Here is a 20,486-nt window from a genome sequence, read left to right as displayed (position 1 = left end):
ACTGATACGGAACTCAAATGTCCAAGTGTTTCACGCCTGTGTCCTCAGTACCTTGCTCTACGGCAGCGAGGCCTGGACAACATATGTCAGCCAAGAGCGACGTATCAATTCATTCCATCTTCACTGCCTCCGGAGAATCCTTGGCATCAGGTGGCAGGACCATATCTCCAACACAAAAATCCTCGAGGCGGCCAATATCCACAGCATATACAGCCTACTGAGCCAGCGGCGCTGGAAATGGCTTGGCCAAATGAGCCACATGGAAGATGGCAGGATCCCCAAGGACACATTGTACAGCGAGCTCGACACTGGTATCAGACCCACCAGCTGTCCATGTCTCCGCTTTAACGACGTCTGCAAACGCGACATGATGTCCTGTGACAGTGATCACAAGTCGTGGCAGTGAGTTGCCAGCGATCGCCAGAGCTGGCGGGCAGCCATAAAGGCGGGGCTAAAGTGTGGCGAGTCGAAGAGACTTAGCAGGAAAAAAGACAGAAGCGCAAGGTGGAGAGCCAACTGTGTAACAGTCCCGGCAACCAATTTTATCTGCAGCACCTGTGGAAGAGTCTGTCGCTGTAGAATTTTCCTTTATAGCCACTCCAGGCGCTGCTTCACAAATCACTGACCACCTCCAGGCGCTTACCCATTGTCTCTCGAGACAAGGAGGCCAAAGAAGATATCACTACCACATTCTCTTCTGTTCTTTTCCCCCTTGGACAGTCTTCTGAGCCACAGTACCTTGGTCTACATTGTGACTGTCCTCCCCACAGTCTTTCTCCTTGTCCTCACAGGTAACAAGTACATTGTACCTTTTGGACAACACCTGTGTTTGAGGGACCTCCTTCTCAATCTCTCCTCAGTCCTCACCACGCTGCTCCCTAATGGTTACACCCTCTTCTTGAACCTGTGATTTTCTCTGAGCTGTGACTGTGTTCTGGATAAAACTGAAGAAATTCCTCCCCCTTCCTTATGTTTGGGAATGTCTCCAACTCACATTCCAGCCCATTGACTCTGAGCTGGAATGACAAAAGACGGAGACATTTCCTGCTGGTGTGGGAATGCGGGACAGTCTCGCTATCCACAAACTCCCACATCCTACAGTCCCAACACATAGCCTGCCCTGTCATCTCTAGTCTTTTATAATTAATTTGCTTATTGATAACCTGAATAAATGTAATTAGGTCTTTAAAAACAATTCACAATAAATGTATTAAATAATTGATTTATCTGATTAATTTAATAAAGTAATAGATTTATTTCCCCAAGCAATACTTTATTCAAATGCTGTCACTTGGAGAGACAAAAACACACTGTAATACTCAACAACCAATCACCTACCTTCTGTCCTGTTACTTCCCTCTTTGATGTTTATTGACAGCTCCTGAATATCTGAGGAGTTCTACAGTGTGAGATTCATTGTCAGTGAAAGGAAAATCTGTTTGTTAATTTCCTCAAGGCTTTTTAAGTATTTCCTGTAACATTCAACAGAAAGTGAATTGTATCCGGTCCAGGGTTTGATTCAGTTTGTTTCTCACTCTCTGTCTGTTTGTGTTTAGCCTGGGTTCCAATAAACTGGGAGATTCAGGAGTGAAACTACTGTCTGCGGCTTTGAGGAACCCGGACTGTAAAATACAGAAACTATGGTAAGTACCAGACTGTGTGAGATTGTGTTTATAATAATTTGGTATCTGACACTGTACATTGCTATTAATATCAGTAATGGTGTTATTAATAAACACTGTGCATTATTATTAGTATCAGCAATGGTGTTATTACTAAGCACTACATATTACTCTAGTAATAACACCATCAGTAATAATGTTATTAATAAACACTGGGGATTTACTCTGATGCCTGTTATTTCTCCATCTTTGATCCCAGGCTGGAAAGAAACAATCTCACAGATTCTTGTATCGAAGATCTCTCGTCCGCTCTCAGTACAAAGCGGTCACTGACGGATCTGAACCTGAGTGATAATAAACTGGGAGATTCAGGAGTGAAACTACCGTTTGAGGCTCTGAGGAACCCAGACTGCAAAATACAGGGACTGGAGTAAGTGCTAATTATATATTAATTGTGTTCAGGTAGTGGGCAGTAACTGGGGTTTCACTTGAGCATGTATAAAGAGACACTTATTGATATTGTGGTGTGGTTGAGTGAGGAGGTGTATGTTTGTAATGCTAAACTCTAAATTAATGTAAGACTGAGTAAAGATTAGCTCCAGTAATATTCTTCACCAACTGGATTTCCAGAGTAGAATATGATAACAGAGAATGGGCGCCTCAAGGTGAAGGTCAAAGGCTACGAAAAAAAGGCTTCGTTTGCTGACAATGTAACCACTAGGTGGCGCTGCACTGGCACATGTGTAAATGCAGCCTGCTGCACTGAAACGTCACTGTCTGCGGCGTTCGGGTACCTGCCAGGATAAAGATGGCGCTGCTCAAATAATCACAGAAAGGAAACCTAAACCCATGGCAGCACACAATCACTGGACAGGGAGCTCGGGCGAAGCGGGGAGTGGGTGTGGGGGGGGAAGGGGCGAGAGGGGGGGGGGCAAGCGGGTGGGGGAAGTAGCGGAGAGTGGGCGGGGTGGGGAAGCGTGTGGCCAGAGAGAGGATGGGGGGCGGTGAGGACTGGGCGGGGGGGGAGGAACGGGCAGGGGCGGAGGGGGGATGTGATGGGGAGTAGGGTGGGGAGTGTGGAGCAAGGGGATAGGGAGTGGGGAGAGTGGGGGTGGGGAACGAAGGCAGGGTGGGGAGTGGGGAACGAAGGCAGGGTGGGGAGCGGGGAACAAAGGGAGGGTGGGGAGCGGGGAACGAAGAGGGGGTGGGAGTGGGAAGCGAGGGGAGGTGAGGAGCGGGTTGGGGGCGAGCAGGGAGCGAGTGAGGAAGGTCGAGTGCAGGTGGCGGGAGCAGGGAGGGAATGGGTGAGCAGAGGGAAGGGGGTGTGAGTGGGAGGGGGGAAGTAGGGAGTGAGTGGGCGAGGTTGGAGGAAGCGGGGTGTGAGCAGCCTGCAGTCAGTGGCCGGGGAGGTGGGGAGGAGGAGTGCGCAGTCGCAGTCGCACCCGCCGCCACCAAGTTCTTTGGGCTGCTCGCCCCCACCTTCCTCCTTACTCTCTCCCTGCTTCTCGCTCCCTTTCTCACCGCTTCCCCCTCGCTCTCTTCCCACCTCCACCTTGCTCTCTCTCCACTTCCCCCCACCGCACTCTCCGCACTCCCGCCATCGCACTCTCCGCAGTCCCCCATCTCGACACTCTCCCTCTCCGCACTCCACCCTCTTCACCCCATTGCACCTCCCCCCCGCATTCTCTGCACCTCCCCCCCGCATTCTCTGCACCTCCCCCTGCACTCTCTGCACTTCACCCCGCACTCTCCGCACTTCACCCCGCACTCTCCGCTCTTTCCCCCGCTCTCTCCTCCCTTCCCCTGCACTCTCCTCCCTTCACCCCGCTCTCTCCCCCTTCCCCCCGCTCTCTCCCCCCTTCCCCCCGCTCTCTCCCCCTTCCCCCCGCTCTCTCCCCCTTCCCCCCGCGCTCTCCCCTGCCCCCCGCTCTCTTCCCTGCCCCCTGCTCTCTTTCTTGCCCCCCGCTCTCTTCCTTGCCCCCCGCTCTCTCCCCTGCCACCCGCTCTCTCCCTGCCCTCCGCTCTCTCCCCTGCCCTCCGCTCTCTCCCCTGCCCTCCGCTCTCTCCCCTGCCCCCCGCTCTCTCCCCTGCCCCCCCGCTCTCTCCCCTTCCCCCCGCTCTCTCCCCTTCCCTCCCGCTCTCTCCCCTTCCCCCCCCGCTCTCTCCCCTTCCCCCACGCTCTCTCCCGCCTTTCCCCCCGCTCTCTCCCCCTTTTCCCCTGCTCTCTCCCCCTTTTCCCCTGCTCTCTCCCCCTTTCCTCCTGCTATCTCCATCGCTCTCTCGCCGCTTCCCCCCTCTCCCTGCTTCCCCCCTCATCTCTCCCCCTTTCCCCCCGCTCTCTCCATCGCTCTCTCCCCGCTTCCCCCTCTCCCTGCTTCCCCCTCGCTCTCTCCCCCTTCCCCCCTTTCACACCGCTTCCCCCCTCGCTCTCTCCCCCATTTCCCTCCCCTCACTCTCTACCCGCTTCCCCCGCCCCCTCCCCCGCTTTCTCCCCATTCCCCCGCGTTACGTGATGACATCTTCTGCCCATGCACCAACCAGTCCTGGCAATGCGGAATGCCACACACGTGCAGAGAGTAGGAGCCCGTTTGCACATGTGTACAGCTCGGTGTAGTCTGATGATGTCAGGCTGCTCAATTCAACACAAAACAAGAACAATTGAACCCGAACTGCCTCACCCCTCAATAGCAGCGATCACCACTTCCACCCCCCGTCAAATACACCACTCCCTCCCGCGATTGCTGCTTCTCTTTCCCGCTCCCTCCCACACACAACCTCCTGCCACTCCCGACTGCTCACCACTCCATTTCACCATTCTCTCCTGTACCCGTCTGCTCGCTGTTCCCTCCCGCTGCTCGATCCCCACCTCACCACCCAGAGAAGCAGCGGGGGTGCTGGGGCTGTGTGTGTGGGTGACAGAAGTGAGAACGGCAGGAAGTGAGTGGCGGGATGGAGCAGCAGAAATGGCCGGGGTAGTTGGAGGGTGTGGATGGGGATTTAGCAGCGAGGCAGGATGGAGCAGCGAGTAGTCGGGAGTGACGAGCAGGCGGGCACGGGAGAGAACAGTGGGAGAGAGTGAGGAAGAGAAGCAGCGACTGAGGCGTGATGGTGGGAGGGAGTGGGGTACTGTTGGAGGGATAGAGATTGTGAACACGGCCATTGAGGGGTGAAGCAACACTCGGACATTATTACGTCTGATGTCATTACGTGGTGACGTTGACACACACGTGCACAGACCCATACTGGCAAGCTGACAAATGTTCAGACACAGTGATGACGTCAGTGATCGATCTGCACATGCTCTGCATTGTCGGGAGATATTCCGAAAAAAATAACAGACAAAAAACTACAATCCTAGCAGCAATGATCAGAAATAGCCGAAAGCAAGTGTAAATTGTTGGGCTTTGATTACCCTCCGATGTTCTCGGAATCTGAACCATATGACCGGGTGAGGTGAAAGTGATTGTTCTTGATATCGAGGCAGCATTTAACCAAGTGTGACATCAAGGAGCCCGAGGCAAATTGAAGTTAGTGGGAATCAGGGGGAAAACTCTCCACTGGTTGGTGTTATGAGCGAGGATGGAGGAGTGCACTGTCTTTCTCTAGTTCCACTTCTCCACAGGTCACAACATATATTTAAATGTTTTACCCAGTTACTGATACAGCCAATTATATACTTCATCTATTTCAGTTTCTGAATAAAAATCTACCAACCAAGTTTCTTTAATAATAAACAAAATTATTAATTTATTATAAAACAAGACTCATTTCATAAAGATACAAAGGTTATTAACACACAGGTTGAAATGCGAGAGTATAAATATATTCCCTTCGAACATCAACACTTACAAGTTTCACACCATTTAAAAAACACTCTGCTTTTCTATTTTTACAACCAAAGTGAATAACTTTACACTTCCCTACATTATATTCCATCTACCATTCTCAACTGCTCAGATACTGAAGTAGTCCATGTCCCCATGAGGCCAGACCTGGACAACATCCAGGCTTGGGCTGATAAGTGCTAAGTAACATTCATGCCAAACAAGTGCCAGGCAATGCCCATCTTCAACAAGAGAGAATCTAACCATCTCCCCTTGACATTCAACGGCATTAACATCACTGGATCCCCCACTATCAACATCCTGGGTGTTACCATTGACCAGAAACTGAACTGGAGCAGCATTATAAATACTGTGTCTACAAGAGCAGGTCTGAGGCTGGAAATTCTACAGTGAGTAGTCAACCCCCTGACTCCCCAAACCTGTCCACCATCTACAAGGCACAAATCAAGAGTGTGATAGAATACTGTCTACTTGCCTGAATGAGGGCAGCTCCAACAACACTCAGGAAGTTCAACACCATCCAGGATAAATGCAGCCCACTTGATCGACACCCCATTCACCACCTTAAACATTCACTCCCTCCACCAGGGACGGACAATAGCAGCAGAGTGTACCAGATACAAGATGCACTACAGCAACTCACCATGCCTCCTTCAACAGCACCTTCCAAACCCACGACCTCTTCCACCTCGAAGGAAAAGGCAGCAGATGCGTGGGAAGTTTTCCTCCAGGCCACACACCATCCTGACTTGGGAATATATCACCGTTCCTTCACTGTTGCTGGATCAACATCCTGGAATTCCCTCTCTAACAGCATTGTGGATATACCTGCACCAGATAGACTGCAGAGGTTCAAGAAGGCAGCTCACCACCACCTTCCCAAGGGCAATTAGGGATGGACAACAAATACTGGTCTTTCCAGTGACGCCCACATCCCACAAAACAAATAAGTATAAAAAATAACCAGTGGAAGAATGAAGTGGAGATGTGGATATGGGTTGTGTCCCGATGAGAAATCTGGAGAAATGTGTGTTTAAGTTCCCATCCCTAGGTGACCCAAAGAACATGAAACTAGTCATTTTTAGCGATGGTTCACATGCTAATCTTCCTGATGGGTATTCTAGTGCAGCTGGTTTCATAATATTACTGATGGGTGAAAATGGGAGATACTGTCCTTCAGCTTGGGAAGCTCCGAAAATAAAAAGGGTTGTTAAAAGTACTTCAGCTGATTGACACACTGACCCTTGTGGAGACAGTGGATATGGGATTCTATTTGTCAAATATTGTAAGTGAGATTCTATACAAGGGGTTTACTGAAGATCACATACTCATTGAATGTTATGTAGATAATTGTTCATTGTTGGCTGATGCACATTCTACTAAAAGTGTCAGAAAAGGTTCCAGATCGACCTTGCTGGCTTGAAAGAAATGCCGGTTTAGTCTGAAAGAACGAGTTTGTGATGCAGAGGTTATGATAGATACACAACTCCAGCAGTCTCTGTCCATTCTAATTCATCCTTCCAATGCCATAGCGCCCGAGGCAGGAGGGCCATGAGTCATGGTCGGCCCCAACCCTGGCGTTAAAGTCCCCCAGCAGGAACAAATGTTTGGTATTAGGAATGCTACTAATGACATTATGGAATTCCTTGTAGAACTGGTCTTTAACTTCAGGTGGGGAGCAGAGTATTGGAGCTTAGATGCTGAGTAGGTGTACTGGACCAGAGACAGTGAGCAGTCCAATGGACAGTATGCATTCTGAGCCATTTGAAGGTGGCTCTATCATGCTGAGCAAAGAGTTTCTGATGGCGAAGCCCACTCCATGTTGTCTTGGTTCTTCAGGATCCCTACCCTGCCAGTAGAAGGTGTAGTCTTACTCTCTTAGAGATCCGCTCGCAGGCAGGCGTGTCTCCTGAAGTGCTGCAATGTCTACATTGAGTCTACTGAGCTCATTGTCAATGATGGCGGTCTTCCGAGAATCGTTGGTTTGTGTAAGGTTTTCCGACAGGCCAGGACATATAGTTCTGACGTTCCAGTTTTCAAAACGAAGGGCTAGTACCTTCTTTCCCTTTTTTTGGTCGTGCTGTTTGGTGCAATGTTACAGTTCACTTGTCAGGCAATGACCCTGAGCTCCAAGCACCCATTGAAGCAAGTGGACTGTGGCAGGACAGAGCCTTAGTGACCAGGGGCTGCCTGGTTTGAGGCGGGCAGAAGGGGGTGCGAGTGGGAAGGGGGGAAGAGGGCACGAGGGGGGAGGGGGTGCGAGGGGGAGTGGGTGTGAGTGTGAGGGGGAGGGGGTGGGGTAAGTGGTGCGAGGGGGTGGGGGAAGGGGTGTGAGGGGGAAGAGGTGGGGGAAGGGGTGCGAGGAGGAAGGGGGTGGGGATGGGGTGCGAGGGGGAAGGGGGTGGGGGAAGGGTGAGCGAGGAGGGAGTGGGGGAAGGGTTGCGAGGAGGGAGGCGAGGGGGAAGTGAGGGGCAGTGGTTGTGTGGGGGAAGGGGGTGAAAGGGGGAGGGGAGTGGGGAGGGGAGTGGGAAGGTGGTGCGAGGGGGGAAGGGGGTGCGAGGGGGGAAGTGAGGGGCAGTGGTTGTGTGGGGGGAAGGGGGTGCAAGGGGGAGGGGAGTGGGAAGGTGGTGCGAGGGGGGAAGGGGGTGCGAGGGGGGAAGGGAGGGAAGAGGGGAGGCGTCTGGCGGAGGTCGCGGCCCTGGCCAGCGGGCCAGCCCACAACCTCCTCCATGTTGCCGTCCTCCAGGCTGACTCTGCCCTCCTGGTCGCCATCCAGCTCACGGTGGAACTTCTTTCCCGGCTCCCAGCTGTGACGGTGGAAGGGTGACCGAGGCCGGAATGTGGTCCTGAGTCTCGGCGACCACCTCATGGGCACTCGGGTCACCTGCTCCTCCCCATCGAGCTCCCAGTAGATGAATGAAGGGTTCACTGAAATAGCTGAACATTAAAGCTGCTCTTGTACATTCTTGTGTATTCCAGCCTGAATTTCTCTCTCACCTGCTCTCCCTGGCTGCAGCTCTTAGTCCAGTCTTTCCTGTTTAGTTTGTTCAAATCCCATCTACTTTGTGGAAATGGTGAAGAACCTTTCAATATCTTTACTAATTCATATTATTAATTATTATATAATTATTATTTATTAATATCAGTAATAGTGTTATTAATGAACACTGGAGATTTACACTGATTCCTGTTATTTCTCTCTCTGATCCCCAGTCTATCGGATGTCAGTCTCACAGATTCTTGTGCCTCTGCTCTCAGTACAAACCAGTCACTGAAGTATCTGGACCTGAGATCAAACTCCTTCACAGATCGATCTGTCCCCGCTCTCCGCCGCCTCATACTGAACTGCAGGAGTCTGGAGCGAATCCAGTGAGTGTTTGTGTTAATGTTTAATGTAATAAATAAAATATAAATGGGATTCAGTCACTCTTATCAGTAATATCTCTAATTATTATTGAAATATTAATCCCAGTCTCCCTGTTATTTACACTATTGTTCAATCTGTTTATTTCCTGTTTAATCTTTAATCTGTTTCAGGTTGCGGGGGAATGAGTTCAGTTCAAATGGAGTGAATCAGTTGAAGTCGCTGCAGGATACAAGACCCAGACTGAATGTGGATGTGTGAGCGTTTCAATTTGTAAACATCACTGGTCTCTCTATATGAACATTTTCGGCCAATTTTCTGTCCTTCCCCTTTAATTGGCCGCGCTCCAGGTTTAAATCCTATTGGCTGTTTCACTGTTTCTGGTTCGAGCTGAGCGAGTGTCATCTCCCATTGTGACATCAGAGGCCCAGCAACAGGGTCACGTGACTCAGCCGCCCGGCCCCACAGCGCTGCTTCTGCAGGATATCTGGGACTGAATGTTCCCCAATGGGGCACTGGGGAAATGTACAGACAGGAAGGGCGGCACAGTGGCGCAGTGGTTAGCACCGCAGCCTCACAGCTCCAGGGACCCGGGTTCGATTCCGGGTACTGCCTGTGTGGAGTTTGCAAGTTCTCCCTGTGTCTGCGTGGGTTTTCTCCGGGTGCTCCGGTTTCCTCCCACAAGCCAAAAGACTTGCAGGTTGATAGGTAAATTGGCCATTATAAATTGTCACTAGTGTAGGTGGTAGGGAAATATAGGGACAGGTGGGGATGTTTGGTAGGAATATGGGATTAGTGTAGGATTAGTATAAATGGGTGGTTGATGTTCGGCACAGACTCGGTGGGCCGAACGGCCTGTTTCAGTGCTGTATCTCTAATCTAATCTAAGGAAGGGTCCAGGGTGGGGCTCAGTCTGGGCTGCAGTGGGACACTGGTAATTACACTCAATATCCCTGAGTTTGGCAATTACATTATCCAGGGTTCACACTCAGTATCAGGACCCAGTGACCCTGCTGGGAAGTGAACCTGTGTGTGTTCAGGATGGAGACAGGCTCTGTTCAGCTTGGATAGATCCCACCGTCCAATAGATACCAATACCCAGTGTCTGGGGTCACCCAGAGAGAATATCCTATTGGGGAGGTTCCTGAAACTGGTGCACCCAGGATGGGTCAGCACTGCGAGAGGAGAAATGGGGAAAGTGCCAGTCGGGAATCCCACTGTTCTGTCTGGCTGATGGTGAGCATTTGTAGTGTTTAAGGATCCTGAACTTAATGTGTTTCTGGCACCAACATGGGAGCAGATACTGGTGTTACCATGGAAATTAAACATTGTGTACTTACTGTGGACTGAATTTTCAAACGGAATCACCTGAGACTGTAAACCATGAGATTGTGAAAAGGTGCAATGACCCTGTGAAACATCCTGAGGAAACTGAGGGGTCGATGAACGGACTTGTTACCTGTACTCACCTGGATTTGTATAATGACTTCCACTTGGAAATGTTTTATTAAACTTCACCTCTGTATCACTGCCTCCTGGATGATGTAACAGTACTGAGGAGAATTGTTATTGTGTGATGTTGAATTAAATGATACATTATCTTAACAAGTACATCTCAGGACTTCTTACCAACTTCAAATTTGAGAATAGTAGGGAAGTGTTGCTACAGCTGTTCAGGGCATAAGTTAGAGCACATCTGGAGTACTGTGGACTGTCTTGGTCTCCTTACTTAAGAAATTATATAATTGCATCAGAAGTAGTTCAGAGAAGGTTCACTAGGCTGATTCCTGGATGAAGGGGTTATCTTATGAGGAAAGGTTGAACAGGTTGGGTCCATACCCACTGGAGTTTAGAAGAATGAGAGGTGATCTAATTGAAACATCTCAGGTCCTGAGGGAACTGGACAGGGAGGATTCTGAGAGGATGTTTCCACTTGTTGGGGAGACTAGAATTAGGGGACACAGTTTAAAAATTAGGGGCATCCCATTTAAAACTGAGATCAGGAGAAATGTTTTTCTCTCAGAGGGTGGTTGCATGCAAGACTACGGGTCAAGTGCTGCAAAATGGGATTAGAATTGATGGCTGGCACAGACACGATGAGCCGAATGGCCTGTTTCTGTGCTGTATAACCCGATGACCTCATGTCTCTATGAACATCCAAGAGTGCTGGACATTAAGTACAACAGCAACCAGCCTCTGAGGTTATAACTTAGTCAGACATTGTTTATTCATTCAGGGGATGTGGGCGTGGTTAGAAAGTCAAACGTTTATTTAATCATTCCTAATTGTCCCTGAGGAGGTGGTAATGAGCCAGCTTCTTGAACTGCTGCAGCGCGTGTTACTCATATGTTACTCCAATCGTGCTGTTTGATAGGGAGCTCCAGGATTTTGACCCAGTGACAATGAGCGAACAGTGTGTGCTTGGAAGGAAACTTGGAGGTGGTGTTATTCCCATGTGCCTGTCTGCTTTGTTCTTTATCTGCTATCGGTCGCAGGTTTGAAATGTGTTGTCAAAGTATCCTTGGTGAGTTGTTGCAGTGCATCTTGGAGATAATGCACAACAAAAGCAGGTTGCGTTGCTGGTGGAGAGAGTTAATGTTTATTGGATGCCAATCATGCAGGCTGTTTCTTGGTCCTGGATGGTGTTGAGTTCCTTGAGTGTTGTTGGAGCTGCACTCATCCATACTTCTGACTTGTGCCTTCTCGGTAGTGGAAAGGTTTTGATAGTCAGGAGGAGAGTCATTTGCTGGTCCAGTTAAGTTCCTGATCAATGACAACGCCCAGGATGTTGATGGTGTGAGATTCCACCATGGTAATTTCATTGAAAGACAAGGGTAGATGGGTAGACTCTCTCAATTTGAAGGTACTCATTGCCTGCCAGTTGTGTGGCACAATTTTGCTGAACACTTTTCAGCCCAAGTCGGAATGTTCAGGTTTTGCTTCATGCAGGACATGGACTTCTTCAGTGTCTGAATGGTTGAGAATGGAATTGAGCACTTTTTAATCATCACCGAACATCCCCACTTCTGACCTGATGAAGGAGGGAAGGTCAGAAGCAGCAGACTATGATTGGGTGTAGGACACTACCCTGAGGAACTCCTGCAGCACGTGCTAGGGCTAATATGATTGGCCTTCAACAACCAGAAACATCTTTTATGCCAGGAATGACATCAGGCAGTGGATAGATTTCCCCGATTCCCACTGACTTATATTTTACCATGGCCCCTTATTACCACACTTAGTGAAATGCTGCCTTGATGACAGGAGCAGTCACTCTCACCTGACCTCTGGAATCCAACTCTTTTGTTTGTTTGGACCAAGGCTGCAATGAGGTCTGGAGCTTACCAGTGTTGACAGAATCCAAGCAGGACATCAGTGAGCAGGTTTTCGGTCAGTAAGTTTCTGGATATATACTTGAGGTGCTGGAACCAGCAGGGCTATGGACCAAGAACTGGAAAGTGCCATTTAGACTGCATAACACTTTTTCTGAAGGCACAAAAACATTATGGTTTGAATGGTCTCCTTCAGAACCATAATGTTTTCCATCTTCTAGGTTTCTATAAAGCCCAGGGAATGGACTGAAGCAGATCCCAGTAAAGGCGATGGTCCAAGATATAAAACCGAGAGGAATGAACTGAAATGGGCCATAACACAGAGCATTGTCTGGGATATAAACCCCAGGGGATGGGCTGAATCTGGTCAGAAAAGAGGGGACATTCTGGGAATGGGGTTTGGTATGGTTAGTGTGGTTTACAGAAAATGACACATTTGCACTTCTATGAGTGAAAACACAGCTGTGTCAGATGAATGGACTTTGAGAGAACAAAAAACTTCAAGCGTAACAAACAGACAGACAACGTGTAATCCAGGGAGGATGGGCCCAGGGAGATCAGACAGTGTGTAACCCGGGGAGGATGGACCCAGTGAGATCAGATAGTGTGTAACCCGGGAAGGATGGACCCAGTGAGATCAGACAGTGTGTAACCCGGGAAGGATGGACCCAGTGAGATCAGACAGTGTGTAACCCGGGGAGGATGGACCCAGTGAGATCAGATAGTGTGTAACCCGGGAAGGATGGACCCAGTGAGATCAGACAGTGTGTAACCCGGGAAGGATGGACCCAGTGAGATCAGACAGTGTGTAACCCGGGGAGGATGGACCCAGTGAGATCAGATAGTGTGTAACCCGGGAAGGATGGACCCAGTGAGATCAGACAGTGTGTAACCCGGGAAGGATGGACCCAGTGAGATCAGACAGTGTGTAACCCGGGGAGGATGGACCCAGTGAGATCAGATAGTGTGTAACCCGGGAAGGATGGACCCGGTGAGATCAGACTGTGTGTAACCCGGGGAGGATGGACTCAGTGTGATCAGACAGTGTGTAACCCGGGGAGAATGGACTCAGTGTGATCAGACAGTGTGTAACCCGGGGAGGATGGACTCAGTGTGATCAGGCAGTGTGTAACCCGGGGAGGATGGACCCAGTGTGATCAGACAGTGTGTAACCCGGGGAGGATGGACCCAGTGAGATCAGACAGTGTGTAACCCGGGGAGGATGGACCCAGTGAGATCAGACAGTGTGTAACTCGGGGAGGATGGACCCAGTGTGATGAGACAGTGTGTAACCCGGGGAGGATGGACCCAGTGTGATCAGACAGTATGTAACCCGGGGAGGATGGACCCAGTGAGATCAGACAGTGTGTAACCCGGGGAGGATGGACCCAGTGTGATCAGACAGTATGTAACCCGGGGAGGATGGACCCAGTGAGATCAGACAGTGTGTAACCCGGGGAGGATGGTCCCAGTGTGATCAGACAGTGTGTAACCCGGGGAGGATGGACCCAGTGAGATCAGACAGTGTGTAACCCGGGGAGGATGGACCCAGTGAGATCAGACAGTGTGTAACCCGGGGAGGATGGTCCCAGTGTGATCAGACAGTGTGTAACCCGGGGAGGATGGACCCAGTGAGATCAGACAGTGTGTAACCCGGGGGAGGATGGACCCAGTGTGATCAGACAGTGTGTAACCCAGGGAGGATGGTCCCAGTGTGATCAGACAGTGTGTAACCCGGGGAAGATGGTCCCAGTGTGATCAGACAGTGTGTAACCTGGGGAGGAGGGACCCAGTGAGATCAGACAGTGTGTAACCCGGGGAGGATGGACCAGTGTGATCAGACAGTGTGTAACCTGGGGAGGATGGACTCAGTGTGATCAGACAGTGTGTAACCCAGGGAGGATGGACCCAGTGTGATCAGACAGTGTGTAACCCGGGGAGGATGGACCCAGTGTGATCAGACAGTGTGTAACCCGGGGAGGATGGACCCAGTGTGATCAGACAGTGTGTAACCCAGGGAGGATGGACCCAGTGAGATCAGACAGTGTGTAACCCGGGAAGGATGGACCCAGTGAGATCAGACAGTGTGTAACCCGGGGAGGATGGACCCAGTGAGATCAGATAGTGTGTAACCCGGGAAGGATGGACCCAGTGAGATCAGACAGTGTGTAACCCGGGAAGGATGGACCCAGTGAGATCAGACAGTGTGTAACCCGGGGAGGATGGACCCAGTGAGATCAGATAGTGTGTAACCCGGGAAGGATGGACCCGGTGTGATCAGACAGTGTGTAACCCGGGGAGGATGGACTCAGTGTGATCAGACAGTGTGTAACCCGGGGAGGATGGACCCAGTGAGATCAGATAGTGTGTAACCCGGGAAGGATGGACCCGGTGTGATCAGACAGTGTGTAACCCGGGGAGGATGGACCCAGTGTGATCAGATAGTGTGTAACCCGGGAAGGATGGACCCGGTGTGATCAGACTGTGTGTAACCCGGGGAGGATGGACTCAGTGTGATCAGACAGTGTGTAACCCGGGAAGGATGGACCTAGTGAGATCAGACAGTGTGTAACCCGGGAAGGATGGACCCAGTGAGATCAGACAGTGTGTAACCCGGGGAGGATGGACCCAGTGTGATGAGACAGTGTGTAACCCGGGGAGGATGGACCCAGTGTGATCAGACAGTATGTAACCCGGGGAGGATGGACCCAGTGAGATCAGACAGTGTGTAACCCGGGGAGGATGGACCCAGTGTGATCAGACAGTATGTAACCCGGGGAGGATGGACCCAGTGAGATCAGACAGTGTGTAACCCGGGGAGGATGGACCCAGTGTGATCAGACAGTGTGTAACCCGGGGAGGATGGACCCAGTGAGATCAGACAGTGTGTAACCCGGGGAGGATGGATCCAGTGAGATCAGACAGTGTGTAACCCGGGGAGGATGGTCCCAGTGTGATCAGACAGTGTGTAACCCGGGGAGGATGGACCCAGTGAGATCAGACAGTGTGTAACCCGGGGGAGGATGGACCCAGTGTGATCAGACAGTGTGTAACCCAGGGAGGATGGTCCCAGTGTGATCAGACAGTGTGTAACCCGGGGAGGATGGTCCCAGTGTGATCAGACAGTGTGTAACCCGGGGAGGAGGGACCCAGTGAGATCAGACAGTGTGTAACCCGGGGGAGGATGGACCCAGTGTGATCAGACAGTGTGTAACCCAGGGAGGATGGTCCCAGTGTGATCAGACAGTGTGTAACCCGGGGAGGATGGACCCAGTGAGATCAGACAGTGTGTAACCCGGGGGAGGATGGTCCCAGTGTGACCAGACAGTGTGTAACCGGGGGAGGATGGACCCAGTGTGATCAGACAGTGTGTAACCCGGGGAGGATGGACCCAGTGTGATCAGACAGTGTGTAACCCGGGGGAGGATGGACCCAGTGTGATCAGACAGTGTGTAACCCGGGAGGATGGACCCAGTGTGATCAGACAGTGTGTAACCCGGGGGAGGATGGACCCAGTGTGATCAGACAGTGTGTAACCCGGGGGAGGATGGACCAGTGTGATCAGACAGTGTGTAACCCGGAGAGGATGGACCCATTGTGATCAGACAGTGTGTAACCTGGGGAGGATGGACCCAGTGTGATCAGACAGTGTGTAACCCGAGGAGGATGGACCCAGTGAGATCAGACAGTGTGTACCCCGGGGAGGATGGACCCAGTGAGATCAGACAGTGTGTAACCCGGGGAGGATGGACCCAGTGTGATCAGACAGCGTGTAACCCGGGGGAGGATGGACCCAGTGAGATCAGACAGTGTGTAACCCGGGGAGGATGGACCCAGTGTGATCAGACAGCGTGTAACCCGGGGGAGGATGGACCCAGTGTGATCAGACAGTGTGTAACCCAGGGAGGATGGACCCAGTGTGATCAGACAGTGTGTAACCCGGGGAGGATGGACCAGTGTGATCAGACAGCGTGTTACCCGGGGGAGGATGGACCAGTGAGATCAGACAGTGTGTAACCCAGGGAGGATGGACCCAGTGTGATCAGACAGTGTGTAACCCGGGGAGGATGGACCAGTGTGATCAGACAGTGTGTAACCCGGGGAGGATGGACCAGTGAGATCAGACAGTGTGTAACCTGGGGAGGATGGACCCAGTGTGATCAGACAGTGTGTAACCCGGGGAGGATGGACCCAGTGTGATCAGACAGTGTGTAACCCGGGGAGGATGGACCCAGTGTGATCAGACAGTGTGTAACCTGGGGAAGATGGGCCCAGTGTGATCAGACAGTGTGTAACCCGGGGAGGATGGACCCAGTGTGATCAGACAGTGTGTAACCGGTGGAGGATGGACCCAGTGTGATCAGACAGTGTGTAACCCGGGGAGGATGGACCCAGTGAGATCAGACAGTGTGTAACCCGGGGAGGATGGACCCAGTGTGATCAGACAGCGTCTAACCTGGGGAGGATGGACCCAGTGTGATCAGACAGCGTGTAACCCGGGGAGGATGGACTCAGTGAGATCAGAAAGTGTGCAATATAAGAACATAAGTAATAGGAGCTGGAAATGTTCGCAATAACCTGCACCCGCCATACAGCAGCCTAAAAGGTACCATGCAGACCTTTTGTTGCAACTAACATGTGAGTGCGGCCGTGCTGAAAAAAATGCTTGTGAAACCAAGCCACACAGAACAACTCAGGTTTACATTGAACAGCTGAAGTAGGTCATTTATCTCTCAGACCCTCCTTTGCCATTCAACGATATCATGGCTGATCTTCTACTTCAGCTCCTCCTTCCAGCATTTCCTCCAAAACCCTGAATTCCATTATTATCCTCCAATCTATACTCAACGACTGAATACCCATAACTCTCTGGGTTACAGAATTCCAAAGATTCACAACTCTTGAATGAAGAGATTTCTCATCATCTCAGTCATAAATAACTGAGCCCTTATTCTGCGATGATGACCCAGTATTCCAGAGTCACAAGCCAGGGGCAACATTCTGTCAGCGTTTACCCTTTCAAGCCCTTTAAGAATGTTATCTGTTTCAATTCGTTTACCTTTCATGCTTATAAACTCCAGGGCTTATAACCCAGCCTACTCAGTCTCTGCTTATAGTGTTAATTGCATGTTAGTTTTGTTTAGTTGTGTGCAGGTAGTGAGCATTAATTAGTGATTCACTTAACTCCCTATTAATGGACACAGACTAAAACAATTTCGGGGGTAGGAGGTGTATGCTTGCAATATATAGCTCTGCAAATAAATATATAAATGCCTAAGGATCTATTCAAGTTCTATACTTCATCGACTTGCTTTCTGGAGCAGAATACATAAGACAATTCTCTCATTCCAGGAACCCTAACTTGAGAACATAAATTGTTCTGACTCTTGGCAAGTATTTCCTTCCTTGGGTACGTAAACGAAAGCTGCACACTGTATTCCAAGTGTAGCCACATCAATGCCCTAGTAAGACTTAATTACTGTTATACTCCAATCCCTTCGCAACCAAATAAAACATATGTTCTTCAAGAGAAGGAAATCCGCCGGCCTTGCCTGGTCCGGCCTACATGTGACTCCAGACTCACAGAAATGTGGTTCACTTTTAACTGCATCCCCACTCCCCGAAGTGACCTTGTGAGCTATTCAGTTTTCAAGTACAATTGGGGATGGACAATGATTGCTGGCCTAGCCAGCGATGCTTCCATCTCATGAAAGAATAATAACAATAGTCATATTAATAATATAATTTGTCTTTCTACCTGCTTGCCGTACCTTCAAGTTAACTTTCTATGCTTCAAATACAAGGATGCCTCGGTCGTTCTAACTGCAAACATTTCCCAGTCTCTCACAATTTAAAACATTTTTTTCTGAAGCAAATGGAGGACATGAGACTTTGCCACATTGAATTACATCTGCCATGTTTTTGCCTACTCACTCAATCTGTCTACATCCCTGTGCAGCCTCTTTGCTTCCTGCTCACCGCTTAATTTCCACTTAACTTTGTTTCATCAGTGAACTTGAATATGTTCCTTTCAGTACTGTCACCCAGCAGGGAATGCATGATAATAAACTGATCTCTGGTTGTATTTTGTGGGTTGGACCAGCTACAGATGTGCCGGGTTAGGGCACTGCACAGCCGGGACCACAGAACCACCCCTCCCCTGTACACTGTGGTGGATTATTTAATTTATGCTGATGCCAGTGAGCCTGAGAGTCAAAGAGTCATAGAAAGATACAGCACTGAAACAGACCCTTTGGCCCACCGAGTCTGTGCCGACCATCAACCACCCATTTATACTAACCCTACATTAATCCCACATTCCCTACCACATCCCCACAATTCCCCTACCACCTACCTACACTAAGGGCAATTTACAATGGCCAATTTACCTATCAATCTGCAAGTCTTGTGCATTGGTGACAAACATCAGCAAATTCCGGGTGCGCTGCCATTGGTTAATGGACAGAAAGTCCTGGGCAGAGAATCCACCATTCTCTGGTGTACAGTGTCCATGCCAAAAGCACCAACTCGGAAAAAAACAATCTTTATGGTCCCTGTCATTTTTTTTATTCGTTCATGGGATACGGGCATCGCTGGCTCGGACAGCGTTTATTGCCCATCATTATATTGATAATACACTGCATGTTTCTGTTGTGCCAGCCATGTTACTGAAGTAATATGCATTTCATATCCAACTGTCAAAATAAACGGACAAGTCGCAACCAAAAGCTGAGTTTTGCTATTCGATTATTTCCCAGTATTCCATCTATTTCTCGATTGAACACTTACTATTGGATTTAATGATTGATTGAATGTAAACTGGTCATCAAAATTATAACAATGTTATTTTCGTAGTGAACATTTTTAAACCTGACTAAAGTAATTATTTTGCATTGTCAGAATTAAGGGTTCTCAAACAGTATATTACAGGTAAGAGAGTAGCTAAAGTGAATATTGGTCCTTTGGAGGATGAGACTGGGGAGTTAATAGAGGAGAACACAGAAATGGTGGAGACACTAACTTGGTTTTTTGCCACAGTTTTCGTGGTGGAGGACACTAGTAGCATCCCAATGGTAACAGGAAATGCAGAGGTTATAGGAAGAGAGGAACTTAGAAAAATCATCATCACTAGGCAAAAAGTACTAAGAAAACTATTGGGATTGAAGGCAGACAAGTCCCCAGGGCCTGATGGCCTACATCCTAGGGTCTTAAAGGAAGAGGCAGTGGAGATAGTGGATCCATTGGTTATAATATTCCAAAATTCTCTGGGATGTGGGAAAGGTACCAGTGGATTGGAAAAAAGCTAATGTAATGCCTTTATTCAAAAAGGGAGGGAGGCAGAGAGCAGGAAATTATAGACCAGTTAGTGTAACATCTTTCGTTGGGAAATTGTTAGAATTCATTATTAAGGAAGTAATAACAGGATATTTAGAAAGTCAAAATGCAATCCATCAGAATCAGCATGGTTTTATGAAGGATAAATCGTGTTTGACTAATTTGCTACAGTTCTTCGAAGCTGTAACAAGTAAAGTGGATAATGGGGATCCTGCAGATGTAGTATATCTGGACTTCCAGAAGGCATTTGATAAGGTGCCGCACAAAAGATCAAAACACAAGATAAGATCACATGGGGTTAGGGGCAATTTATTAGCTTGGATAAAGGATTGGCTAACCAACACAAAACAGAGAGTCAGGATAAATGGGTCTTCTTCTGGTTGGCAAGATGTAACTAGTGGCATGTCACAGGGTTCGGTCCTTGGGCCCCAACTATTTACAATATATCTGAATGACTTGGATTCAGGGATAGAAGGTACTATAGCCAAATTTGCAGATGGCACTTAAATAGGTGGAATAGTATGTTGCAATAAATAAATAAGAAATGTACAAATGAATATGGATAGGTTAGGTGAATGGGCCAAAATTTGGCAGGTGGAGTTTAACGTGGATAAGTGTGAGGTTATCCACTTTGGTCGGAAGAATAGAAAGGCAAATTATTATCTAAATGGAGAGAAACTTCAGAATGCTTTGGTGCAGAGGGATCTGGGTGTCCTCGTGCATGAATCACAGAAAACCAATATGCAGGTAAAGCAGATAATAAGGAAGGCAAATGGAATTTTGGCATTTATTGCTAATGGAATAGAATATAAATGCTGCAACTGTACAAGGTATTAGTGAGACCGTACCTGGAGCACTGCATACAGTTTTGGTCCCCTTATTTGAGGGGGGATGTAGTTGCATTGGAGGCAGATCAGAGGAGGTTCACTAGATTGATTCCAGAGATGAGGGGGTTGTCTTTTGAAGAGAGATTGAGCAGTTTGGGCCT

General features: G+C 49.3%; 1 protein-coding gene across 3 annotated transcripts in view; it reads left to right on the top strand.

Moving 5' to 3' along the window:
* Positions 1-10,402, top strand: part of LOC137385170 (NACHT, LRR and PYD domains-containing protein 3-like) — a 67,981-nt gene extending 57,579 nt beyond the window's left edge. For 2 of the 3 annotated variants that reach the window (XM_068060140.1, XM_068060139.1), the window contains 4 exons: positions 1,557-1,643; positions 1,882-2,052; positions 8,681-8,836; positions 9,005-10,402. In XM_068060140.1, the coding sequence (XP_067916241.1) occupies positions 1,557-1,643; positions 1,882-2,052; positions 8,681-8,836; positions 9,005-9,092 (502 nt within the window). In that variant the 3' untranslated portion in view covers positions 9,093-10,402. Of the gene's footprint in view, positions 1-1,556; positions 1,644-1,881; positions 2,053-8,446; positions 8,591-8,680; positions 8,837-9,004 lie in introns of those variants that run through there. The other variant, XM_068060141.1, reaches the window with a different exon arrangement.
* Positions 10,403-20,486: the final 10,084 nt, after the last annotated feature.

The sequence above is a fragment of the Heterodontus francisci genome, chromosome 28 (genome assembly GCF_036365525.1).
Source record: "Heterodontus francisci isolate sHetFra1 chromosome 28, sHetFra1.hap1, whole genome shotgun sequence".
Classification (NCBI taxonomy): domain Eukaryota; kingdom Metazoa; phylum Chordata; class Chondrichthyes; order Heterodontiformes; family Heterodontidae; genus Heterodontus; species Heterodontus francisci.
This window is presented reverse-complemented; position numbering and strand designations above follow the sequence as displayed.